This window comes from Equus przewalskii, chromosome 18 (genome assembly GCF_037783145.1).
Source record: "Equus przewalskii isolate Varuska chromosome 18, EquPr2, whole genome shotgun sequence".
Classification (NCBI taxonomy): Eukaryota; Metazoa; Chordata; class Mammalia; order Perissodactyla; family Equidae; genus Equus; species Equus przewalskii.
The window spans coordinates 24,506,718-24,529,362 of NC_091848.1; the positions used below are offsets into that span (position 1 = coordinate 24,506,718).

Sequence of the window (22,645 nt, forward strand, 5' to 3'; positions counted from 1 at the left end):
TATGTACTGGGGGCTTTGGGGAGAAGTAGGAAAAAAAAAAGATTGGCAACAGATGTTAGCTCAGGGCCCATATTTAAAAAAAGGAGCTCCAAGAGATCCAGTTAGCTTTAAAAAAAAGTGTTGGAGCTGAGATCAGTCACTTTGCTGTGTACCAACTCTGGGTTTTGTGAACAGATGTGTATACCTGGATCCACATCGTGGCTCTGCTGTGCTCGCTGGTAGGTGTGTCACCTTGTGCATGTCCCCTCACCCCTCTGAGTCTCAATGTCAGCTGAAAAATTTGTTTAACAAATTTTGTGGATTTAAATGAGAAAAACTGTGCAGTGTGCCTACCACCGAGAGACAGTTGCTACAAAAGAGTAGTCATCACACCTCTTTGCTGGAGCACCCTCACTCTTTCCCTCCCCTCTCTTTGTAGAGGGGTGGCGATGGAGGGGTGGGTGAGAGAAAGGGGAAACGAATGCCTGTGGTGAGATGCAGAGGCTGAAATTCTGGGCCTAGCAGACCCAAGTAAGGAATAGAGCGAGGTGCGGAGGCGCATCCCTGAAGGAGATCCCACCCAGGGAGTGACTCACATTTCCAGCAGGGCAGGTGGTACGTGTTTCCACGTGTGTGAGTTAGGGGTGGGGCTGGATCAAGAACATCTCTCCACGGCTCAGAAGCAGCCACTCTCACTTGTGAGGAGAGCCCTGTGAGGTTGCTGCTTATCTGCCAGCTGTCACCCTGTTGGCCTCGACACCCACACCAAGATGATGGGTACCCTTGAGGGACACCTGCTGCCAGGGATGTTCTTCCTCATCTTCTCACTCTACTACTCAGTGCTGATGTCCTTGGCCCTGCTACGGGGACAGAGGTTCCTCAAACCCCCTCTACCCCCAAGGGAGAAGCGAGGACACAGGTCGTGGCCGTCGGTACCTGTGGAAGGGGTCATCAAGGCAGTCATCTCTGTGATCGGCATCATGGCCCAGTTTTTCTACCCACCAGGAGAAAACCGACTGATGATGGTAGACTGGGAGGACCCTCAGCGACCATTCTTATTCAAGGACAGCTGGCAACATGCCACCATGTACGGGTTCTTCCTAGTCAGTGGTGTGGTGGACATCTTGAGCCAGTGGTGTTGGGCGCGGCAGAATATCAAGCTGGAGCGAGCAGCCGAGGCCCTGGCCTTCTATGTGCTGGCGCTGCTGATGGCATCCCACGTTGAGAACAAGGGCACCCTAGAGATCCGCGTGCACCTCCTGTTGATAGTGCCTGTCATCCTGCTCGGCCTGGTGCTCACCATCGAGGTCTGGGCCCCTGACCAGCCTCCACTCTGGGTGCTCAAGGCCTGGATGTGGCAGGTGCTCGGCAACTGGCTGCTGCAGCTCTGTGTGGTAATGTACGTTCCTCCCTCCGGGCAGCCCTGGAAAGGAGACAACCCCACAGACCTCGCCTTCCTCACCATCTTCTTCTGCTGGCATCTGGGCTTCGGAGCCGCCACGGTGGCCACTGTCTATGGCCTCTGCAGCCTCTGGCACCATCACTGGTCCTCCTGGAGAGAGGCCCCAGGTGCCAAATACCAGCCATGCCCCATGGGCTCCAGCAGCGAAGAGCTGGAGAAGCTCAGATCAGGCACCGAGCTGCAGGACGGGAGCATTTAGGTTTGGAATCTGTCTTTGTGCTATGCCCTTTGTAATGAGAGTTTTGAGGACGCCCACCGTGTACACAGCAGAGAAATGTCCTGGATCTGCAATGTGGCTTTCCATCACAGGAGTCCTCTTCCTTGTTCCTAAATAAACCCTCCAGCTCCTAGGATTCCTTCTATTTATTGCTCGCCTCTCTCCAGGTCTGTCTCTTCCCGGTCTCCCTATTCAGTCTGTCTGGTTCCTGGCCATGGACCTACAGGGAGTGAGAATGAGATGTAGTGCTTTTCTCTGAAGCTTTTGGGATCCAACAGAAGGAAACAGAGGGAGATGGAGAGTCACTGGGGTCTCAAGGAGGGTTCTATCTGTCTGCGGCGGGGCCGGCTCTGTGTGTGCATGTGTGTGCCTGCAGCTGAAGTGTTTCAATGTGTGTGAACGTGAGAGGGTCTGTTTTTGCATCACAGTGAGGGCTCCTGTTGTCTTGACTTCTCTCTGTTTTTATTCACACTAAGTACAGCGGGATGAAGAGCTTCTGTTTTTGTTGTTGCTGTTTTTCAATCCAAACTGAGTGAGGCTCCTTCTGCCTTCCGAGGGAGTAAGGGAGGAGGGGAAAAGGGTGGCCATCACTTCAGCAAGGGCTCAAGTCTGGGGAAAAAAGAGGTAAGGGAGGAATTCCCAAAGGTGTTTGGAAGAAGCGAGGATGACAAATATAATTATCAGCTGTCTGTTTTCGGCTGTGAGGTCAAACAACTTCAGTGTTCCAACTCCTTCAGTCAAGTCTACGATACACGTCCATCAGTCTCGCGCGAGTGATTCTGGGGCGAGATCAGAGGAAAGGCCCCTATTTCAGTTGGCGGGAGGGGAGGGGAAAGAACTGCCATGAAACGTGAGGTCGAATGAGCTCAGTGGTTCTGAAGATGCGGGAACTCAGAGCTGAGAGAAACCTGAGAATGCCAGCCCCCTGGAATTTGCAGAAACTTTCAGCCAGTCCTTGAACTTCTCCCAGAATGCGGAGAGGACGTGCTAGTACGTCCAGTGAAATAGTGAAAGCAAACTGTATAAAAATGCTTATCCCTGGGTACTGTTAGAAAGCCACCGCTTCTAACAGCATGAATCTGCTTCTGTAAGATGCATAAATCCAGCACTTGGAGGTCTGAAGAGGCAGGAAGAAGGGAGGAGATGCTGGCTGTAGATGGGGAGAAAGGACCATAGAGAAAAGTGCCCATTTATGGAGCAGCTGCAATTACGCCACCTCCCACGCTGTTCTCAGTGAGTGAAAAGCTTTAAGTATAGAGAGGCACTGGCATTTGCAGGATGGAGGACATGACAGGCGGCACACTGTCATCTGAAACATCCCTGGACACTCCCTAAGGAAACAGTGTGCAAGAGCATGGGAAACAGGCCCTGGCAAACTCCGGGACAAGGGGTGAAGGCACAGAGGGGAGCAAGGGGAGGGATGGGGGTGAGGCAAGGCTCCGGCACCTCACACTGGCAGGGCTTAGAGAGGAAGAATACTCTGGATCTCCAGGAAAAGCAATGTGTCTTCCTCCAGCAGCTGGAAGCATGCCAGCCCCAGCTTTCCTCCCCAAGGAAGCAGGAACCAACCTCAGGAGAGACCAGCACGCTTCTCTCTGTCCCCACCCGGAAAAGCCCAGAAGCAGAGGCAGATTTACTCTAAAGCTAATAAAGCTTAAGCTCCAGGCTCCCTCGCTTCACATCTCCCATCCAAAGCCCAGGGAGGGGCCAGAACAAGGTGTTCCTATGAGTACTTATCACTGAAAAATTGCAAAAGTAAGGCATTTCTGTGCTGTTTTTTCTAAAGAGAGACCTCCAAATGGTATAAACTCTAGACTGTGCCAAACCTGGCTGTGCCCCAGCCCTGAAGGCTTAACACAGATTGACTTTCAGGATGCCTTACGATAAACACATCTCTCAGCCTGTTAGGGGAACACTCTTTATTCAGGGATAGTGTTAAGACTCTTCCTTCTTCAACTTGGAAACAAGGAGCTTAAAATGCTAATGACATCACACACTGGCTGAAAACCACCTGTGAAAGCATAATCCCTCAGTCAACAAACTTAAATGCATGTTATCAGATACTAGGCCTATTTGATAAGGAGGAATTAGAGGTACAGAAGACTCATGGCCAGGGGGAGAGGTGGGAAGTAATTTCCAGAGGTAGGTCCTATTTGTCTTCAATTGTGCTGTGTGGGGAAATTTTTGTCTGACACGTCTGGCCCTTGCCAGTGTATTAGTCAGGGTTCTCCAGAGAAACAGAACCAACAGATGGTAGAAATTTTAAGGAATTGGCTCATGAGATTGTGAGGGCTGGCAAATCCAAAATCTGTGGGGCAGGCCAGCAGGCTGGATGGAGACCCAGGGAATAGTTGATGTTGCCATCTTGAGTCTGAAGGCACTCTGGAGGCAGAATTCCTTCTCCTTCAGGGCACCTCGGTCTTTTCTTTTAAGGACTTCTACTGATTGGATGAGGCCCACCCATATTATGGAGGGTAATCTGCTTACTCAAAGTCTACTGATTTAAATGTTAATCACATCTAAAATACACTTTCACAGCAATATCTACACTGGTGTTTGACCAAACAACTGGGTACCATGGCCCAGCCAAGTTGACACATAAAATTAACCATCATACTCAGCATATTGGAACATGGCCACTCAAACGTGATTTATGTCAACTGCATGTCTCGTGATTTTTGGAGACCTTCCCAAATAATAACGGTAACTTCATTTTAAAGGAACTTCATCATTATGGGTTCTGATTGGAGCACGACTATGACTACATAATGCTGTACGGAATCCTTCTCTTCCCTGTTCCATCTAGAAGGAGAGAGCTAGAGTAACAGGTGTGCAGGTAGGTGACACTTATTTTTAAACATTCAAAAATAATGTTTAGAGGGTTTTTTTTTGGTTATTCATGTTATACCTTTTAGACATCTTAGAAAATACCAAAAAGTATTTAAAGTATTTTGAAATTTACCGTAATGCCTTTACCCCAAATTAATTACTGCCTTGGAGAGCTAAAAGGGTATGAAGGGATTTCAATCACAGAGTGGAGAATAGGGTTTGTCTCTCAGAGATGGGGACTTTCCTGGCGATGATGACTGATGTGCCTGATGACTAAGGCACAGATGACTGAAAAGACTCAGAGGTAGAAGTCAGTGAAGATGAAGAAATCCAGAACTCGGAGACCAGCACTGTGAGAGGGAACTGAGCAAGGATACTGACACGCCTGGGAAGAGGGCAACCTCAGGCTGGAGGAGAACCCTGGAGCCCCAGCCCTCAGTGAATTTTCAGGGGGACTTAAAGGAGGGGCAGAAGACAGAACACGTGGATAGCAGGAGCCTCGAAGGAGAAGGTGATCAGGGTTAAGCAGAAATGGCAACGCCTACCCCACAGAGGTATTGTGAGAAATAAGTGCCACAGATACCACACTTAACAGAGAGCATGGGGTACAGTAGATGCTCAATAAATATTAGTTTGAGAGACCGAATATACAATGGGCAATAACCAGACCACATATAAAAATAAAACTCTGGGGCCGGCCCTGTGGCTGAGTGGTTAAGTTTGGGCACTCCGCTGCGGCAGCCCAAGGTTTCACCGGTTCGGATCCTGGGCGTGGACATGGCACTGCTCATCAGGCCACGGTGAGGCGGCGTCCCACATCCCACAACTCGAAGGACCTGCAACTAAGATATACAATTATGTACCGGGGGTGATTTGGGGAGATAAAGAAGAAAAAAAACAAAACAGAAAGAAAAGACGACAGATTGGCAACAGTTGTTAGCTCAGGTGCCAATCTTTAAGAAAAACAAAAAAGACTGGCAACAGTTGTTAGTTCAGGTGCCAATCTTTAGAAAAAAAATAGTAAAACTCTGGCCCACAATCTGCAGCAGCTAGCCCAGGAAACCAATGCACCATCCATGGTTGCGGGCCCAGGAAGCCAGCCTGTTGTCTATAACTCAGACTTGTAGAAAGTCAGCTAGCTGTTTCTAGTGACCAGTCCAGGAAGCAAAACAATAAGCCCCATAGCAGTAGACCCAAAGTGGGCAGGACCTGATGAAGAAGTAACGCTGTCCTAATTTTGCCCCACTTCCATTTTAGGACCAACCAGAGAAAGCTAAGTATGCGCCCCTAACCAACCACATAGGATGCCCCACTTCTAGTGAGCCCACCTACAGCTTCTCCCTGCCGACAGTCTCCAGTCAAACCTACTGAAGCCTTTCCTCTTTTCCACTATGAAGCTTTCCTACTCCTCTGCCTGACTTTCAGTCTCCGCCAAAAAGCAAATGATGGTGGCTGACTCCCTTGCTATAGCAAGCTCTGAGTAGTTAGGCTTTTTCTCCTTTGGTTGGTCTTCATTTACTTCGACATATTCAATTCTTTCATTTATTCGTTCAAGCAGTTACTCGATATTTATTTAGCGTCTACTATACGCCAGACCCCCTGCTAGGCCCTGAGAATAATGAAGTGACCCAGATGCCTGGGTCCCTCCCTTCAAGCTGATTATGGTCCAGTGGGAGAAGAAAGGTAAATAAACAGCGAGCTAAATGCAATCTGAAAGGGGCTGTAAGGAGGGGCAGCTAAGCCAGACTTGGGGAGCAGGAAAAGCTTCTAGAAAAGTGATGTCCCCACAGGGACATGAAGGATGGGTATGGCCAGGGGAGGAGGGATGGGGGGAACATTCAGGAGCGGGGGAAGGACCAAGGGGAAGTCCCCAGGTCATAGCCTAAACATTGAAGAAAGTGAACCAAAGTGGGACGGTAGACCTTGGTGCTTGAGCCTGGAGTGGCAAGCATGAAGGTAGAAAGGCAGACAAGGGTCAGATTCCTTCCAGGCAACAGGAAGGAATTTGGTGTTCATCCTGAAACCAATAGTAATGATCCAATTTCCATTTTGGAAACATCACTCAGGCTCCATGTGGAGTGAGGCCTGGAGGAGGGCAAACCTGGAAGCAGGGAGACCAATTCAGAGGCTAAGACACGATGGGGCTGGACAAGAAGAAAAGTGCATGGACTGGAGAGCTGATGGAGATGGTTCCTGATTGGACCTCATGGCTGGAGTCGGTAGGGTGAGAGAGAGGGGAAGAAACCAAAGCTTGGACAGCTGAGGAGGAAGATAAATGCCATCACTGAGAAAATGAAAACTGGGACAGGGGCTGGAGGAGAAGAGATGAATTCCGGTTGGAGACACAAGGTTTGAGGTGTTGTTCCGGAAGTAGGTGGATGTATGAGTCTGGAGCTCAAGAGAAAGGGATGGGTAGAGAGGGAGGTCTGGGACCATCACTGGTCACTAAAGCCATTCCCGATCACCAGGGCTGGATGAGCTCACCCAGGGAGAGGGGGTAGGGAAGGAGGCTTGGAACACAACTCTCAGAGGCACCACATCTCATCAGGAAAACGAAGAGAGGCCCTTGTAAGGCAGCCCAAGAAGGGGAAGCCAGGGAGGTGGGAGGCAGGAGGAACTTGTAACTCAGAAAACAAATACTGCTATTGTTCCCAGACTGGGAGTAGCCAGCAAAACCTTATTTCTTATTCCCAGTTCCTCCTTGCTTTCCTTCTCCTCCCAGAGAAGGATGGCCCCCAGGACATTGGCAGGGAACTTAATTTCCCAAGACTAGTGGAACCGGTCCTGCAGTGTCCCATAGTGTTGCCTCAGCTGCATCAACAAAATTCGGGTCTTGGTACCATCATACAGTAAAACTGGATGATGAAAGAATAGAAAGCAATGAAGATGCTTAGGACAAAGACTTCCTCCTAAGTCATGCCCAGCAAAGGGTTTGACCAATATCTTGGTAAAGTGAGACCGGAAGTTAACTCCAGGACCACAGTGAGCGTTATTTTAGCTTGATGACTGTACTTTATATAGTTAACTCTTTTAGTTCATTAGCCCTGGTTATTGAGTGCCCACCATACAGCGGGTGGAAACTGCAATCAAATTTCCTCTCTCCTCACTAGCTTGTGAGTACAAAAGGGACCACAGGAAGGATAATGATCCATATTTCAAGGTCCTTCTATCCCTTAAAGCCTCACCCAGGTGGACTGAGTCCTCACAGGGCTCTCTCTCCCTCTCTGTGCCCCTCTCTCAATCTCTCTCCCTCTCTCCCTCTTTCTTTCTCATCCTCCTCCTCCTTCTCTCTCCATCTCTCCCTTTCTCTTTCCCTCCCCCTCGCCCCTTCTCGTCCTCCTCCTTCTCTCTCCCCTCACACACTCCCCCACCCCCTACTGCTCAGGACTGCCTTCTGGATTCCAGACGAGTCCAGAGATTACAGCTCTCCCTTCCTCACTGCCTTGATGGGGAGGCCACTGTCTTCCCTCCTTGGCAATTCTTTGAGGAAACTGAGCGGAGCCGGCACTCAACTCGGAGAACGTCCCTCTCCCTGCCCTGTGCACCCACCCCATCGGCCCTCGTGAAAACAGTTCATTAACTTTCCCAGGCAACCCCTCTCTCCAGGCGCGCAGTTCCCAAGAACCAACCTCCGAGAGACAGAGACAGAGAGAGAGAGAGAGGGAGGGAGAGACACGATTCACTTCCGGGAGAGGGGGAGCAGGATGGCCAAGGTTTCATCACTCAGAAAGGGGAGCAATGTAAAACTTAGGAATTTTTTTATTTCTGGAATTTTCCACTTAATATTACCAGACCACGGTTTACTGAGAGTGACTGAAACCATGGAAAGCAAAACCGCGGATAGTGGGGGCTGGCCTACTTTAATACAATCTACATAATATCTACATACATAATTGCAAAAGCCATACAGATATGTAGATAGATATCATATAATATCTGTCAATGCCTCTCAGTAAAGACCCTTGGGAACACACTTGTAGCTGAACAAGTTAAATTTAGCGCTCATTGCAAAGAGGGAGAATACACACCGTAGGAAGCGTGATAGAAAGGACTCGCAGGATTTAGGTTTGTGTTAGGTGACTTTCAGGGGGATTCATGGAAGCGGTGCTTTGCTTTGGATTGCATGCTGTCAAGAAGCAGGAATCAGGAACCAGCCCGGTGGCACAGTGGTTCCACTTCTCCGAGGCCCGGGGTTCGCCAGTTGGGATCCCGGGTGCGGACATGGCATCACTTGGCAAGCCATGCTGTGGTAGGCGTCCCACGTATAAAGTAGAGGAAGATGGGCACGGATGTTAGCTCAGGGCCAGTCTTCCTCAGCAAAAAGAGGACTATTGGCAGTAGCTAGCTCAGGGCTAATCTTCTTCAAAAAATAAAAAAAAAGAAAGAAAGAAATGGGAATCATTCTGGAACGGGGTATTTTAAGAAATGTTATCCAGATGGGGGGCAGACCAGGATGAGGCTAAAGCTATCACTAGAAAGGAGCCGCAGTCACTGGACTCAGCCAAGATGGGGAGATGTTTCATCATTTCTATGGTTTGGACCATGTTCACATTTTGTGTGTTCAGACAAGATTGCAGCATGCTCTTGTTTTTATCTAGATCCATCAAGGTCACAGAATGACCTTGTCTGATACAGATGTCATGTGAAATTGTTGATGTGCAATAGGAGAACATGATGCTGAGTGGTGAGTGCCAGGCTGGCTCCCAGGTGTCAGGGACTGATTTCTCGTTCTCATATCGGAACTAAAATAAAAAGGGAGAGATAAAAATGATCAATAATAAAATAATATACATTGCCCTATGTCAACGCTCCAGCATAACTCTGCTAGAATACATAATAGAATCAAATGGTTGCACCCCCTTATAGGAGTCAGTTTGGATTCAAATAAGAAGATTGGGAGTGTTTCCCTACAATAAATCAGAAGAACGAGAGAGGTTCCAGTTCACGTCGGAATTAAAATTACTGTTAAGTTATGTAATAACACACCAGGCTGATTCATATACAATGAGAGAAAGACAGGATAGCCCTAATGGAAACAGGAATAACAGGTTAAGCAAATTATAGGCTGTTCAAGAAGAAAATATAAGAGAGAACAATATTCTCGTAAGAGCATTGGCTTATTTATAGGAGTAGTTGCAAAACATTCCTTCTGCGTGTCACGGAACAAGGTAGTGATGAAGTATCTCCGAGGCCGCCTCTCCTGTCTGGAAATTTCAATCCTCCTCCAAGGCATGCATGCTACTATTCAAAAAGACCTTTGAAGACCATATGTAATAGACCCCAAGATAATGCATATTTCAGTATAATGGGATTTGCTCTGGACACCTGACGAGCCCTGGTTCCCAAAACTGAGTCTAAAACTGAGGCAGACTAAAAGGATAATAACACTTACCCAACAGGGTGGGTGCTATGATTAGAGATGATGTTTGGGGCGTGCATGGTTCATGGTCTCTCGAAGCTAGCCATTGTCATCATTTTGGTCTGCACGTGCACACACACACACGCACACATACACTGAAAACACAGATGGAGAGAGAGGGTGTATGCTTGCTTGGGTCTCCATGCCTGAGTGGAAGGTGCTTGATGGATCGTGTGTGGTCGTGCTTGGAGCAGACTCCCAGGCAGCGCTGTTGCAGGCTGTAGACAGTGTGGGTCTGGTATGGGGGGATGATGGGGGATGCAGAGGACAGGTTGGACATAACGGAATTGGGACTTGCCCAGTTGGATATATGGATAGTTGTCTACAACATGCTTTAATATATTTACCTTTGAGCCTTTTTTGATAGTACAGACCTCCTGGAAAATGGTTTTTTATTAACAATGCAAAAATGCAGTCCTCCATTTTACAAGATTGAGTTTTGGATCATTTATTCATTCATTTATTTTTTGCAGGGGAAGATTCACCCTAAGCTAACATCTGTTGCCAATCTTCCTCTTTCCCTTTTTTCCTTCCTTTCTGCCCCTAAAGCCCCAGTACTTACTTGTGTGTAGTTGTAAGTTCTAGTTCCTCTATGTGAGCTGCTGCCACAGCATGGCTACTGACAGATGTGTGGCGTGGTGCCATGTCCAGGAGCCAAACCCGGGCAGCAGAAGCGGAGAGCACCGAACTTTACCCACTTGGCCATCAGGGCTGGCTCTGGATCCCATTTATTTCACTGTGGCCTGGGGTTATTTTGTTTCACCAAGTGGTGGAGAATAGAGGCTGGATTAGAAGAGAATACAAAAGTTTTTAGAGAATTTAGATCTTCAAAGGTGGACCTCTTGGGACCGTATCAGAGTAACAGTGAAAATCCTGAAAAACGGTAAGGAATCCAAAATACATAAAATAATACACAGTTTTCACAAAGTGTTTTCTTTGCATCGTGCTAAACATGTGGTGCTAATTTTTTTAAATGGCCTATAAAACTATGTTGCCAACAAATTATAGCTGAGGCTCAATCTGTGGAACATACAACGACATGGGAAAAGGGAATTATTTTTCCTATGAAATTCGTTTTTAAGGGTTTCGCATACTGTCAACACCATTGTCAGTAATTTTGAAAATAAATTTCCACCCTGGCTTTTTTCATTCCTTAACCTTACCCATGTGATCAGAGAGCTTTCTCATCCCACAGGGCCTCTCATCCACTGGTAATGAAAATTTGCTTGCCTGATTTTATTACACAGCTGATATTCAACTGCTGTCACCTTCTTGTCGACTTTTCTTAGAACAGTATCATCAAAATTCAGTGGGATAAAAAAATCATTTCAGTTGTATTTTTTCCTATCATCCTTCTAATAACCTATCGTTCACTGGTAATTGGAGTTTTTTCTACAATGTGTTGCGTACCCTATTTGGCAAGCACTTATATTATTTTGAAAGAAAACAGCAACAACTTTATCTTCAACTCAAAGATGTTTTTCAACATTCAGTGAAAATTCTCGTTTTCCAACTCTTCCTTTAAATCTCAGAAGTATGATATGCTGTCAACTTTATAAACGTGTCTCTTTGCAAAATCTTCACTTTATCTTGTTGGAGTCACTTATTAAAAAAAGAAGTGCAGAGTTGGCATGTTGGCAACTGTTCGTATGTGAGCAGATATAAAACCAAATTTCCAATATGCACCTGATGGTTGTTGACCCTTTTCCTTTCTATGTGACGTTGTGTCATTCAGGCTAAATCAGTGTATTCCTATGTGAGTGTGGACTCTCCGTGAAGATGACAGTACCAGTGCAGACTCCAGCAATCAAGCAGGCTCGCCATCAGTGACTTCTCAAGTGGTGAACTCATAGCAGAGTTTTAAATAAAACACAGTACAATCTTTTCTTAATGTATGCAGTTGTTGTTCCCTAGGAAATTTGGTACTTACTAAACCTTGCCAAAAAGACCCAAAAACTTTGTGTTCATTTGTAAAATGGAGTTAGTTCTGAGCTCAAATAATTACAAGCAGGTTTTTCACCTACATAATTCCAGGTTCAGGTAGATTCTAGAATTGGATCGTTGTAAACAGGTTTTTGACTTGTATTTGAAAGTCCTGAGGGACACAAGAGACCTCCTTTATCATGCCAGTCTGGCCCCACTAAATGCCAGCAGTAACCCCTATTCAATATGACACAAAAAATTACAAATTTCCAGCATACCCCTGGGAGTAGGATCACCCTGCAGGGAACCGTTAATTTTTACAAAGACACGCACATCTGTGGTTTGCAATCTAAGTTACACCTGATTTACATAAAAATATAGTCACATAAACAGGATCAGGGCTCTTTTAAGACCTAATGAGGCTCAGGCCCTTACTTTGGAGGCCCTATCTTAGTCATATCAAGCATATTGAAATGCACCCTCATCCTACAGTAAATACTAATAGCTAGACCTGTTATGTGCCGGGCATATTGTAAGTCTTTTACAACAATCCTCTGAAGTAGGTACCATTATTATTCTCATTTTACAAATGAAGGACAGGCACAGAGAGGTTCAGTGATGTGCCCAAAACCACACAGCTAGTGAGTGGTGGAGCCAAAAGACAAAGGTAGGCATTCTGATGCCAACATACTATGGCCTATAAAGCTCTCGTAGAGTTTATATGTAAGAAGAATTAAAGGTAATGTTTATGAGTTAGTTGAGTTGCAGATGACTTAACCTTGGTCAATTTCAGCTGTGCAGTTTTGTTTTGTATTTTGAGCCCATCATTTAATTTGAGGTCTCGACATTATTGGAAGGCCCTCAGATGCCCCAGCACCAAGCATCCACCATCTAAAGCCTACAACAGCATCTTCCATGCAATCGGGGAGACCCACGCAGGCACTCATCTTCTCTCTCCTTCTGTGTGTGTGTGTGTATGCACACCTGTGTATCAAACAATGACAATGGCTAGCTTCTAGAACACTGTGATCCATGCAATCATTATCCCTAATTTTAGCACCCACCCTGTGGGATAAACTATAGCTCAATTTATAGATGAGGAAACTGGTGTCAGAGTGATTAAGTGACTCACCCAATGTTACACGTAGCCTAAGGAATGACAGGGCTGAGAATTTTTGGCTCCAAAGCCTCGGCCCCTCCCCTGCCCTACTTTTCTGTCTCTTTGCTGAAAACACTTTCTCCAGTCACAGAACCTCACTGGGTTTCCAGGTGTCTTGCCACCTAGTTCCCATCAGCAGAGATCGCAGCTACTGGTTCTTTCCCTACAGCCACTGTCATGCCATTCCAGAACAGGATTAAGCCCTGGTACACTCGTTACAGCACAGCCAACGGCAGAGGTCATTCTGGAGGGAGAACTCCAGAGGATGGTTTTATCAACACCAGACCTTACCTGCTCTTCTTTTCCTGGGCACTAAAAATTACCTGTCACTTCTCCTGACCACACTCTCTTCTTAGGGACCCCTCTCTCCACAGTCATGGGGCCATGACTGCACCAAGTGGCTTCGTATCCTGGTTGTCTGAACCCCAGAGGATCGAAAGCATGGGGGGTGGGCGTTACCAACGGGTTGCCGTCTCTGGAGACCTAGATGGATTCCATGGGCCCTTCAGCTGGTGATCTCAGAGAATGAGGCCAAAACAACCAAATTTTATTGGGCATGTGATAAACTAGAGAAAGGTGAGAGAACTCCCTCCGGAGTGGAGACGTGACAGAGAGACGCAAACAAGAGAGACCTTGCAACCCAGAGAGAGGGAGCACACATAGGCACAGAAACAAGAAGAAGAAACTTGGTCCTTGGCTAACATCACCCTGATCCCAAAACCAGACAAGGACAACACAGCCAAGCAAAATTACAGGTCAATATTGCTGATGAACACAGGCAAAAATCCTCAACAAAATATTGGCAAACCGAATACAGTCATACATTAAAAGGATGATACTCCAAAATGATACAACCACTTTAAAAAATGGCTTAGCACTCTGTTATAAACAGACACTTCCCACAGGATCCAGCAATTCTCCTCCCAGAGGAATGAAAATATATATCCACACCAAGTCTTGAATACAAATATTCATACCAGATTTATTTATATTAACTAAACAATGGGAAAAATCCAAACGTCCACCAATAGGTGAATGGATAAATTATGGTATATCCATACAATGGATTGCTGCTTAGTGATGAAAAGTAATGAACTAGGAATACATTCATCAACATGGACAAATCATAAAGGCATGCTCAGCTAAACTAAAGAATCCAGATACAAGGCTGTATACAGTGTGATTTCACCTTTAGGAAATTCTAGGAAAGAAAAAACTATCTATAGTGACAGGGAGCAGGGCAGTGGGACCTGGGCCAGGGTCTAGAAAGGTCACAGGGAGCTTTTTGGGATGGTGCAAATGTCTTATATTTTCATTGTGGTGATGATTAATCAGGTGTTTAGATTTGTCAGTACTCATCAAACTGTACTTAAAATGAGTGAATTTTGTTGAATGTAAATTATACCTCAATGAAGCTAATGTAGAAAGAAAACCAATCATACACCATGATCAAGTGGGATTCATACGAGGGACTCAGGGAAGGCTCAACATCTCAAATCAATCAATGTGATACACCACGTTAAAGAAATGAAGAATAAACACCACATGATCATCTCAATGGATGAGAAAGGCATTTGACAAGATCCAACAACCATTTATGATAAAAACTCTCAATAAAATGGGTATAGAAGGAAAGTACCTCAACATATCAAGGCCATATATAGCAAACTCACAGCCAACATCATGCTCAATGGTGAAAAACTGAAAGCCATCCTTCTGAGAACAGGGGTAAGACAAGAGTGCCCATTTTCGCCTCTCTTATTCAACATTGTACTGGAGGTTTTGGCCAGAGCAATTAGGCGGGAAAAAGAAATAAAAGGTATCCAAATTAGAAAGGAAGAAGTGAAACTCTTGCTGTTTGCAGATGATATGATTCTATATATAGAACACCTAAAGAATCCATCAGAAAACTATTAGAAATAATCAACAACTACAGCAAAGTCGCAGGGTACAAAATCAACTTACGAAAATCGGTTGCATCTCTATACTCTAACAACAAACTAGCAGAAATAGAATTGAAGGATACAATCCCCTTTATAACTGCAACAAAAATAAAATATCTAAGAATAAATTTAACCAAGGGGGTGGAAGACCTATACGCTGAAAACTATGAGACATTATTGAAAGAAATCAAAGATGACATAAAGAAATGGGAAGATATTCCATGCACATAGATTGGAAGAATAAACATAATTAAAATATCCAATTACCTAAAGCAATCTACAGATTCAATGCAATTCCAATCCGAATCCCAACAACATTCTTCATGGAAATAGAACAAAGAATCCTAACATTTATATGGAACAACAAAAGACCCTGAATAGTGAAAGCAATTTTGAGAATGATGAACAAAGCTAGAGGCATCAAAATCCCTGACTTCAAAATATACTATAAAGCTATAGTAATCAAAACAGCATGGTACTGGCACAAAAACAGACACACAGATCAATGGAACAGAATTGAAAGCCCAGAAGTAAAACCATACATCTGTGGACAGCTAATCTTCGACAAGGGAGCCAAGAACATACAATGGAGGAAGGAAAGTCTCTTCAATAAATGGTGTTGGGGAAACTGGACAGCCACACGCAAAAGAATAAAAGTAGACCGTTATCTTACACTATACACAAAAGTTAACTCAAAGTGGATTAAAGACTTGAAGGTAAGATCTGAAACCATAAAACTCCTAGAACAAAACGTAGGCAGTACACTCTTTGACATCAGTCTTAGCAGCATCTTTTCGAAAACCATGGCTACTCAGGAATGGGAAACAAAAGAAAAAAATTTACAAATGGGACTATATCAGACTAAAGAGCTTCTGCAAGGCAAAGGAAACCATGAACAAAACGAAAAGACAACCCACCAACTGGGAGAAAATGTTTGCAGATCATATGTCCCACAAGGAGTTAATCTCCAAAATATATAAAGAACACATACAACTCAACAAAAAGAAAACAAACAACTCGATCAAAAATGGGCAGAGGATATGAACACATTTCCAAAGAAAATATACAGATGGCCAACAGGCGCATGAAAAGATGTTTAATATCACTAATCATTAGGGAAATACAAATCAAAACTACAATCACCTTACACCTGTTAGAATGGCTATAACTACCAAGGCAAAAATAACAAATGTTGAAGAGGATGTGGAGAAGAGGGAATCCTCTTACACTGCTGGTGGGACTGCAAACTGGTGCAGCCACTATGGAAAACAATACGGAGATTTCTCAAAAAATTAAAAATAGAAATACCATATGATTCAGCTATCTCACTACGGGGTATTTATCCAAAGAATTTGAAATCATCAATTCAAAGAGACTTATGCACCCCTGTGTTCACTGCAGTAACATTCACAATAGCCAAGACATGGAAGCAACCCAAGTGCCAATCAACTCATGAATGAATAAAGAAGATGTGGTAAATATATACTAGAGAATACTACTCAGCCATAAAAAAAAAGACAAAATCATCCCATTTGCAACCACATGGATGGACCTTGAGGGTGTTATGTTAAGCAAAGTAAGACACAGAAAGACCGACACTGCAGGATTTCACTCATATGTGGAAGATAAACAAACACATGGACAAAGAGAACAGATTAGTGGTTGCCAGAGCGGGAGAGGATTGGGAGTGGGAGTGGGCGAAAGGAGTATTGTGGCACATATGAATGGTGACAATAAAAATTAGACTATTGGTGGCGAGCACCATGCAGTCTATACAGAAACTGATAGATAATAATATACACCTGAAATTTCACAATGTTATAAACCATTATGACCTCAATAAAATAATCTTTAAAAAGAAACTTGGTCCTTGCCTTCCCAATCCCCAGCTCCTCGCAAGGTCTCCTTCCCCTTCTTATCCTTAGACTCTGTGAAATCGGCCAGTATCTTTCCAGTAAATTCCTTTCTTGCAACCAAAGTTCCCTGCATCCCCTGCTCAGCCCCACTGCAGCCCTAGGTGCTGGACCCCTGCACGGGAACAAAAAGCACCAGCTCATTAGCCCAGCTCCCCACCCCCCAGTCTGGCAGGCATTAAAGTGAGTTTTCCAAGGCCCTGTCATCTGTTTGCCCTGAGTCACAACCACTTAGCCCCAGGGCCTTACCGGGGGTGCTGGGCTCTGCTCGTAGCCCCACCGTGGGCCCCAAGTCTAGCCCCACCATGGACCCCGACCCACTTTTCTCTAGCTAAGCCCTATCCATTCAGCGGCTGGATCTGCTCCCTGAGGTCCTCCCTGCATGCTCCCTCCGCCAGTTCCAGACTCCAAAGACTCAGCAGTGACACAAATGGCTCAAACCGGCCCTGCCCCACTCACTGGATGGAACTCTCAGTTCAGAGGCTCAACTAGTTACCTGATCTTGCTGGGCCCACACAACGAAGCATCTCACAGCCGGTAAAGTGATGGTCGCCTGGTGATTGGAAACACATTCACAAATCTACATCATAGAGAGTATGTATGTAGACATGCTTGTAGCAGACATGTCTTCATAGGAAACAGTCATAAGCATCGTGGCTGACTTTTCTTTGTTTCTTTTCCTGCTTAAACATTCTTCTGGTTTTACTACTCATCACAACATGGACCAATCTCACAGAGACAAAGATAAAAGGCACCAGACACCTAAGAGCAGATACTGTGTAACTCCACAAAAACAGGGGAACCAATCCATGATGACAGGAATCAGAACAGTGTGAATTTCTGTGTTGACTGGGAGGGGCATTTGGGGGTGCTGGAAATCTTCTCTCTGGATCTGGGGGGGTGGTCAAACAGGTTTATACAAATGCAAAAATTTGTCAAGCAGTACCCTTAAGATTAGTGCACTTGGGGCCGGCCCGGTGGCACAGTGGTTAAGTTCGCACGTTCAGCTTCAGCAGGCCAGGGTTCACTGGTTCGGATCCCAGGTGCAGAAACCGCACTGCTTGACAAGCCATGCTGTGGTACACGTCCCACATATAAAATAGAGGAAGATAGGCATGAACGTTAGCTCAGGGCCAGTCTTGTTCAGCAAAAAAGAGGAAGATTGCTGGCAGATGTTAGCTCAGGGCTAATCATCCTCAAAAAAAAAAAAAAAAAAAAGATTAGTGCACTCAATTGCGTTTAAATTATACCTCAATTAAAATGTACCAAAACAATTATTATGGGTTCCTCTCTTCCTCAAGAGTATTTCCCAAGTGGTATACTCGTCACCTTGCTGATCCGACTTCTGAATTCCTGGGTCCCTTTTCCTCCTTTCTGTACATGGAGAGTCTCCTTGCTGGAAGCTTGGTTTAGAGCTGAGAGCTACCAAGTGGAATTAAAATATTCTTGAGGGACTGTAGCCTCTACGTTCCATGTGGCAGGTATCAAGTTATTGCCTCCCTGCTTGAAGTCTATTGCACTGTGGTAGGGGACCAGGACCCTAAAATATTTCTCCTGTGGCAGCTGACCGAATGCTAGGCTTTCTCAGTCGTGGGCACTGGAAGGAGGCAGGAGGAGGAAGGGGCCAGGCTTCCAGCTTCCAGTGCGCTCGCCTGGGCAGCCTCCTGCAGCACAAGACTTCAGCAGCTCCCGGTGCAGCTGCACACACGGTTCTCGCAGCACCCAGCAGCCAGCAGCACCAACATCTGTCCCTGGGCAGCCCCCCTGACCCTCCAGCCCAGGGAACTCTTTCTCAGTGAGTCCCGCTGGCACAGCACCTCAGCAGACACAAGAGAGATGGCCTCTTTCTCTGCCATGTGAGGATATAACGAGGAGATAGCCATCTGGGTGGCTCCACCTGCATGACTAATCACCTCCCCATCCACCGAGCCCTGGCTGCACCTTCTTCAGTGAGGTCTGGATCTCAGCCACACAGAGGGAGATCTTGCAGATTCTCTCCTTCTGTGAGTGCTCTGTCTCAGCTCTAGGGGTAGTGGCTGCTCCCTACCTCCGTGTTTCCTGTATTCATTCGAATTTTCTCCACCAACTACTAGCCCGCCTTCCTTTATCTCAAGCCCCTCTTACAGTTAATAATTATTTATGTTCAGCTTACCCTGTTCAAGTCACTGTGTGGTTTCTGTCTCCTGACTGGACCCTGACTGACACATTCCCCTTGTGGGGTTTGGGGGTGTGGGCTTTGCAAATAGAAGTAGCGATTGTCTGAGTGGTGATGCACTGGGTAGAAGGCTCGGTTACACATGCTGCGTGATCCCGGGTGTCTTGGTCCATTTGGGCTGCTATAAAAAAATGCCATAGAGTTGGTGACTTAAACAGCAAACGTTTATTTCTCCTAGTTCTGGAGACGGGAAGTCCAAGATCAGGGTGCCAGCGTGGTGGAGTTCTTGGTGAAGGCCCTCTTCCTGGTTTGCAGATGGCCACCTCCTCGTTGTACCCTCACATGGCAGAGAAAGAGACCATCTCTCTTGTGTCTCTTCCTATAAGGGCACTACTCCCATTCATGAGGGCTCCACCCTCATGACTAATCACCTCCCAAAGACCCCCACTCTGAAGACCATCACATAGGGGGTTAGGATGTCAACATATGAATTTTGAGGAGGACACAAACATTCAGAAGAAACACTGGGAAAGTCACTTTTCCTCTCTGGCCTCAGTTTCTCCTGTGGTAAAATGGAGACTGTGTCCACTTATCCTCTTCTGACTTCACAGAGATGTTGTGGGAATAAAGTGGGAGCGCTTTGAGTTCCTCTGTGGAAAGGTGCTGCTAAGATTCCTTGAGCCATTTGTTGTCACTCTAACCATTATGAAGGCTTTCTCTTAAACACCCACCAGCCCAGTATCACTGCCTGCTGAAGTGGCTCATAAAATTGACTGTCATGTAAACCGAGGCCTCTGCATTAGTCACACAGCCTCCCCTCCCCGCCACTGCAGGGAGGGAGGAGGTGGGTGGAGGAATGCAAGAGGGCCTGGAGGCTTTTGGAGGTGAGCAGAGGTAGCAGGACCTCTGGGAGATTCAAGGCAAGGGTGGATTTTAAGGCCCACACCCTGTCTACACCCTCAGATTAAGCTAAGAGTAGGGGTTTACTTAGCTCCAAATTTGTGACACTGTTCCCCAGCATACATTTGACACTGATCGGTGCTGAAATGTGATGCCCTTGTGCAGGATCTCAGCACTGCGCAACTCCAGGTGGTGCCGTGCACATCCCTGGTGTTTTGCAAATAGCACTCCCTGGTGTTGTGCAGTGTACAGCCTGTGCAGCCATACACAGTAGCTCTGCCCAGTTGAGTGAGCCTGAGGCTCTGGCCACAAGTCCCGTGTGGGCCATCTTCTCCAAGGTCCTGAAGGAAAGTCCCTTCCAGCAAATTTATGACACAGAGAACTTGTGCCGAGCCTCCAGGGGCCACAGAACAAACATACTGCTTTCCACCTGAGTGTCTTCTGACAGCCGAAGGGCAGAGTACCTTCCCCAGTTTCCTTCCCTGCCCGTAGTTCTTCCACCAGTACCACCATGTGTAGCCTCACAAAATTCCTCATCTATTAGCATGATATATCCCACAGCACTACTTCAGAGCAAGGAACCCATCTCATGGCAAAGGAAGTGTGAACTGGACATAGGATTGCAGGATCCACTGACCATACTGTGTTCTTCAGCACCCAGAAACAGCCTAAGAGAACATTGGAATGACCTCTCATTTAAGGCACCAGCTTGAAGACAACACCCTGTGGGGTTGAGGTACATCCTCTAAGATGAAGTATAGGCACTGGCCATGATCTATAGGTTGTTCCCTCAGTAGCTGTCTGACACGGGTCCAGAAACCAAGAAGTAGAAGTAGGATCGACCCTCCCCACCATCACTCCATAAGGTGTCTACTGACCTTGAAGCTCCACCTACCTGGACCCTTTGGAATCCTATGCCAGTGGGCCAGTAAGCAAACGTTATCAGCTGTGAGTGCTAATTGACTCTGCCATGAAGAGCTGGGGTTGCTACATGATGGGCACAAGAAGGACTATGACTGAATCTCAGAGGTTCCATGCCCAGTGACAATGGTGAGCAGGCAAATACTGCAATCACTGCCCAACAAGAGCAGGGTGGCTGAGGCCCAGATCCCTTGGGATGATTGACTAGGTGTCCCCACCAGGCAACCAACCCACACCAATCAAAGCGCTGGCTGATAAATCTATAATGGTGTTGGGAGAGGGAGAGGATAAATACTAATTTCATCTTTGGGACTACTGCACCAACGGGGACTATAGCTTGTTGTACTAACACACTTGTATTACATTTTTGCAGACATTGTAGCTGACCACCTTCTTGATGGAGACTCTGTGGATTGGACTTAGGGAAGGCGAGAACAGTGATATAAGGAGCCCTCTTGTGCACCACTTCAAATCCTTTTGGCCACAGCTCTTACTCCAGCCACTGCTTTGGTAACCAGCTTTGCACAGACGTCAACCAGTTCTTTGCCTGTACAACCTGACAGTGCCTTGTCTTGGGCCCAGTGCTACATATGTCTTAGTCTGTCCTTGATGCTGTTGGCACGTACACAGGTGTAACCCAAAATACAGGGAGGTTTAAGGTTTGTGGGGTATTCTTACAGTCTAAGGCTCAGATCAAAGGAGGATGCAAGCCAAAGGATAAATCGTTCCTCTTTCATCCCCCAAGCACACAGCTCTGAGATGCATGCATGAGACTTACTAGAAAGTCCTCTAGTTTGAGCACCCGTCGCAGATAGCCTGGCCAACTCACGAACACAGCCATCCTTCCCTGTTTCATTTCCTTGTTCTTCACTCTTGCTCCCAGAGACACATTCCCAAATAAACTGCCCACGTGAAAGCCTTTGTCTCAGTCTCTGTTTTGGAGGAAACTAAGATAAGATGCATGGCCACACCTAATAACTGCAGAAGAGGCTGGAGAAATCACATCACAGGGCAGCTATATGTCCAGTTTCCATTACTACGGAAGACGAGGGAGCAGATTTGGTGGCCAGCTAGCAGTCTCCACTCCAGCAGGAAAGTGCTGAAACATTTGACAGACGCCCCAGCCAAAGAGTTAAAAATAATAGAAGTTTTGATGCTTAAAAGGATAAGTAGTACAACTACCATTGTCCAAAGAGAAGAGGACATTTCCTTGGCTGTGACCAGCAGAGTGGAGAGAGAAGAGGAGAATGCCAAGGGTCAGATGGCTGGAATGTGACCACACTTAGCTACCAGGAAGGAAAGGATGAGCCATTAAAGGAGAAAAACATAAGAAATTTGGGAAGGGGTGGAGGAGGGTGAGGGAAACGGGGGTTAAGGTGGTTACTCACAAACCTATCATGGCTATTTGTAAACTGTAAATTTGGCTATAAACATCATCAACATGAGAGTCCTGATTGCCTCCCTTCCCTCTCATACCCCCTCCCACTCTTGACTCGGGGTCTCTGCTTTCCTTTCTGTCTCAAAAGAAGCTGTTTCTTCTTGCTTAGAGTCATCCCTCCCTTGTGTTTCAAACTCTGACTTTTCAGAACTTGCTTCAAATGTCTCCTCTCCCTTCGTCCTTTTCATTTTCACGGATTCTTTCTCCTTGTCTGGATTTCTTTCCTTTTCTTTCCTTTTTCCTTTCCTCCAAACTGCCAGAGAACAGTCCATTTGCCTTCTCTGCACATCCTCACCAGCCACCCTTGACCTATCCCAGCCTAACATCAGTCCCTGACCCTCAATGGAGACTGTTCCAAGATCACCAATGACTCCCAGTTGCTAGTCT

The 22,645-nt window shown here is 46.2% G+C and overlaps 1 protein-coding gene and 1 long non-coding RNA gene across 2 annotated transcripts; both read left to right on the top strand.

The window, feature by feature from the left end:
* Window positions 1-616: 616 nt before the first annotated feature.
* On the top strand, window positions 617-1,791 carry LOC139077001 (transmembrane epididymal protein 1A-like). Its single transcript, XM_070582451.1, has one exon. The coding sequence runs from the start codon at window positions 750-752 to the stop codon at window positions 1,638-1,640; it is 891 nt and encodes a 296-aa protein (XP_070438552.1). The 5' UTR covers window positions 617-749; the 3' UTR covers window positions 1,641-1,791.
* Window positions 1,792-4,376: 2,585 nt separating this feature from the next.
* Window positions 4,377-21,736, top strand: LOC139077002 (uncharacterized). The gene is made up of 2 exons (XR_011529111.1): window positions 4,377-4,494; window positions 21,194-21,736. It is a non-coding gene; the product is annotated as an uncharacterized lncRNA (long non-coding RNA).
* The last annotated feature ends 909 nt before the right edge of the window (window positions 21,737-22,645 follow it).

Coding starts and splice junctions, on each gene's coding strand:
- LOC139077001 (XM_070582451.1), top strand. CDS start 750: ATGATGGGTACCCTTGAGGGACACCTGCTGCCAGGGATGTTCTTCCTC.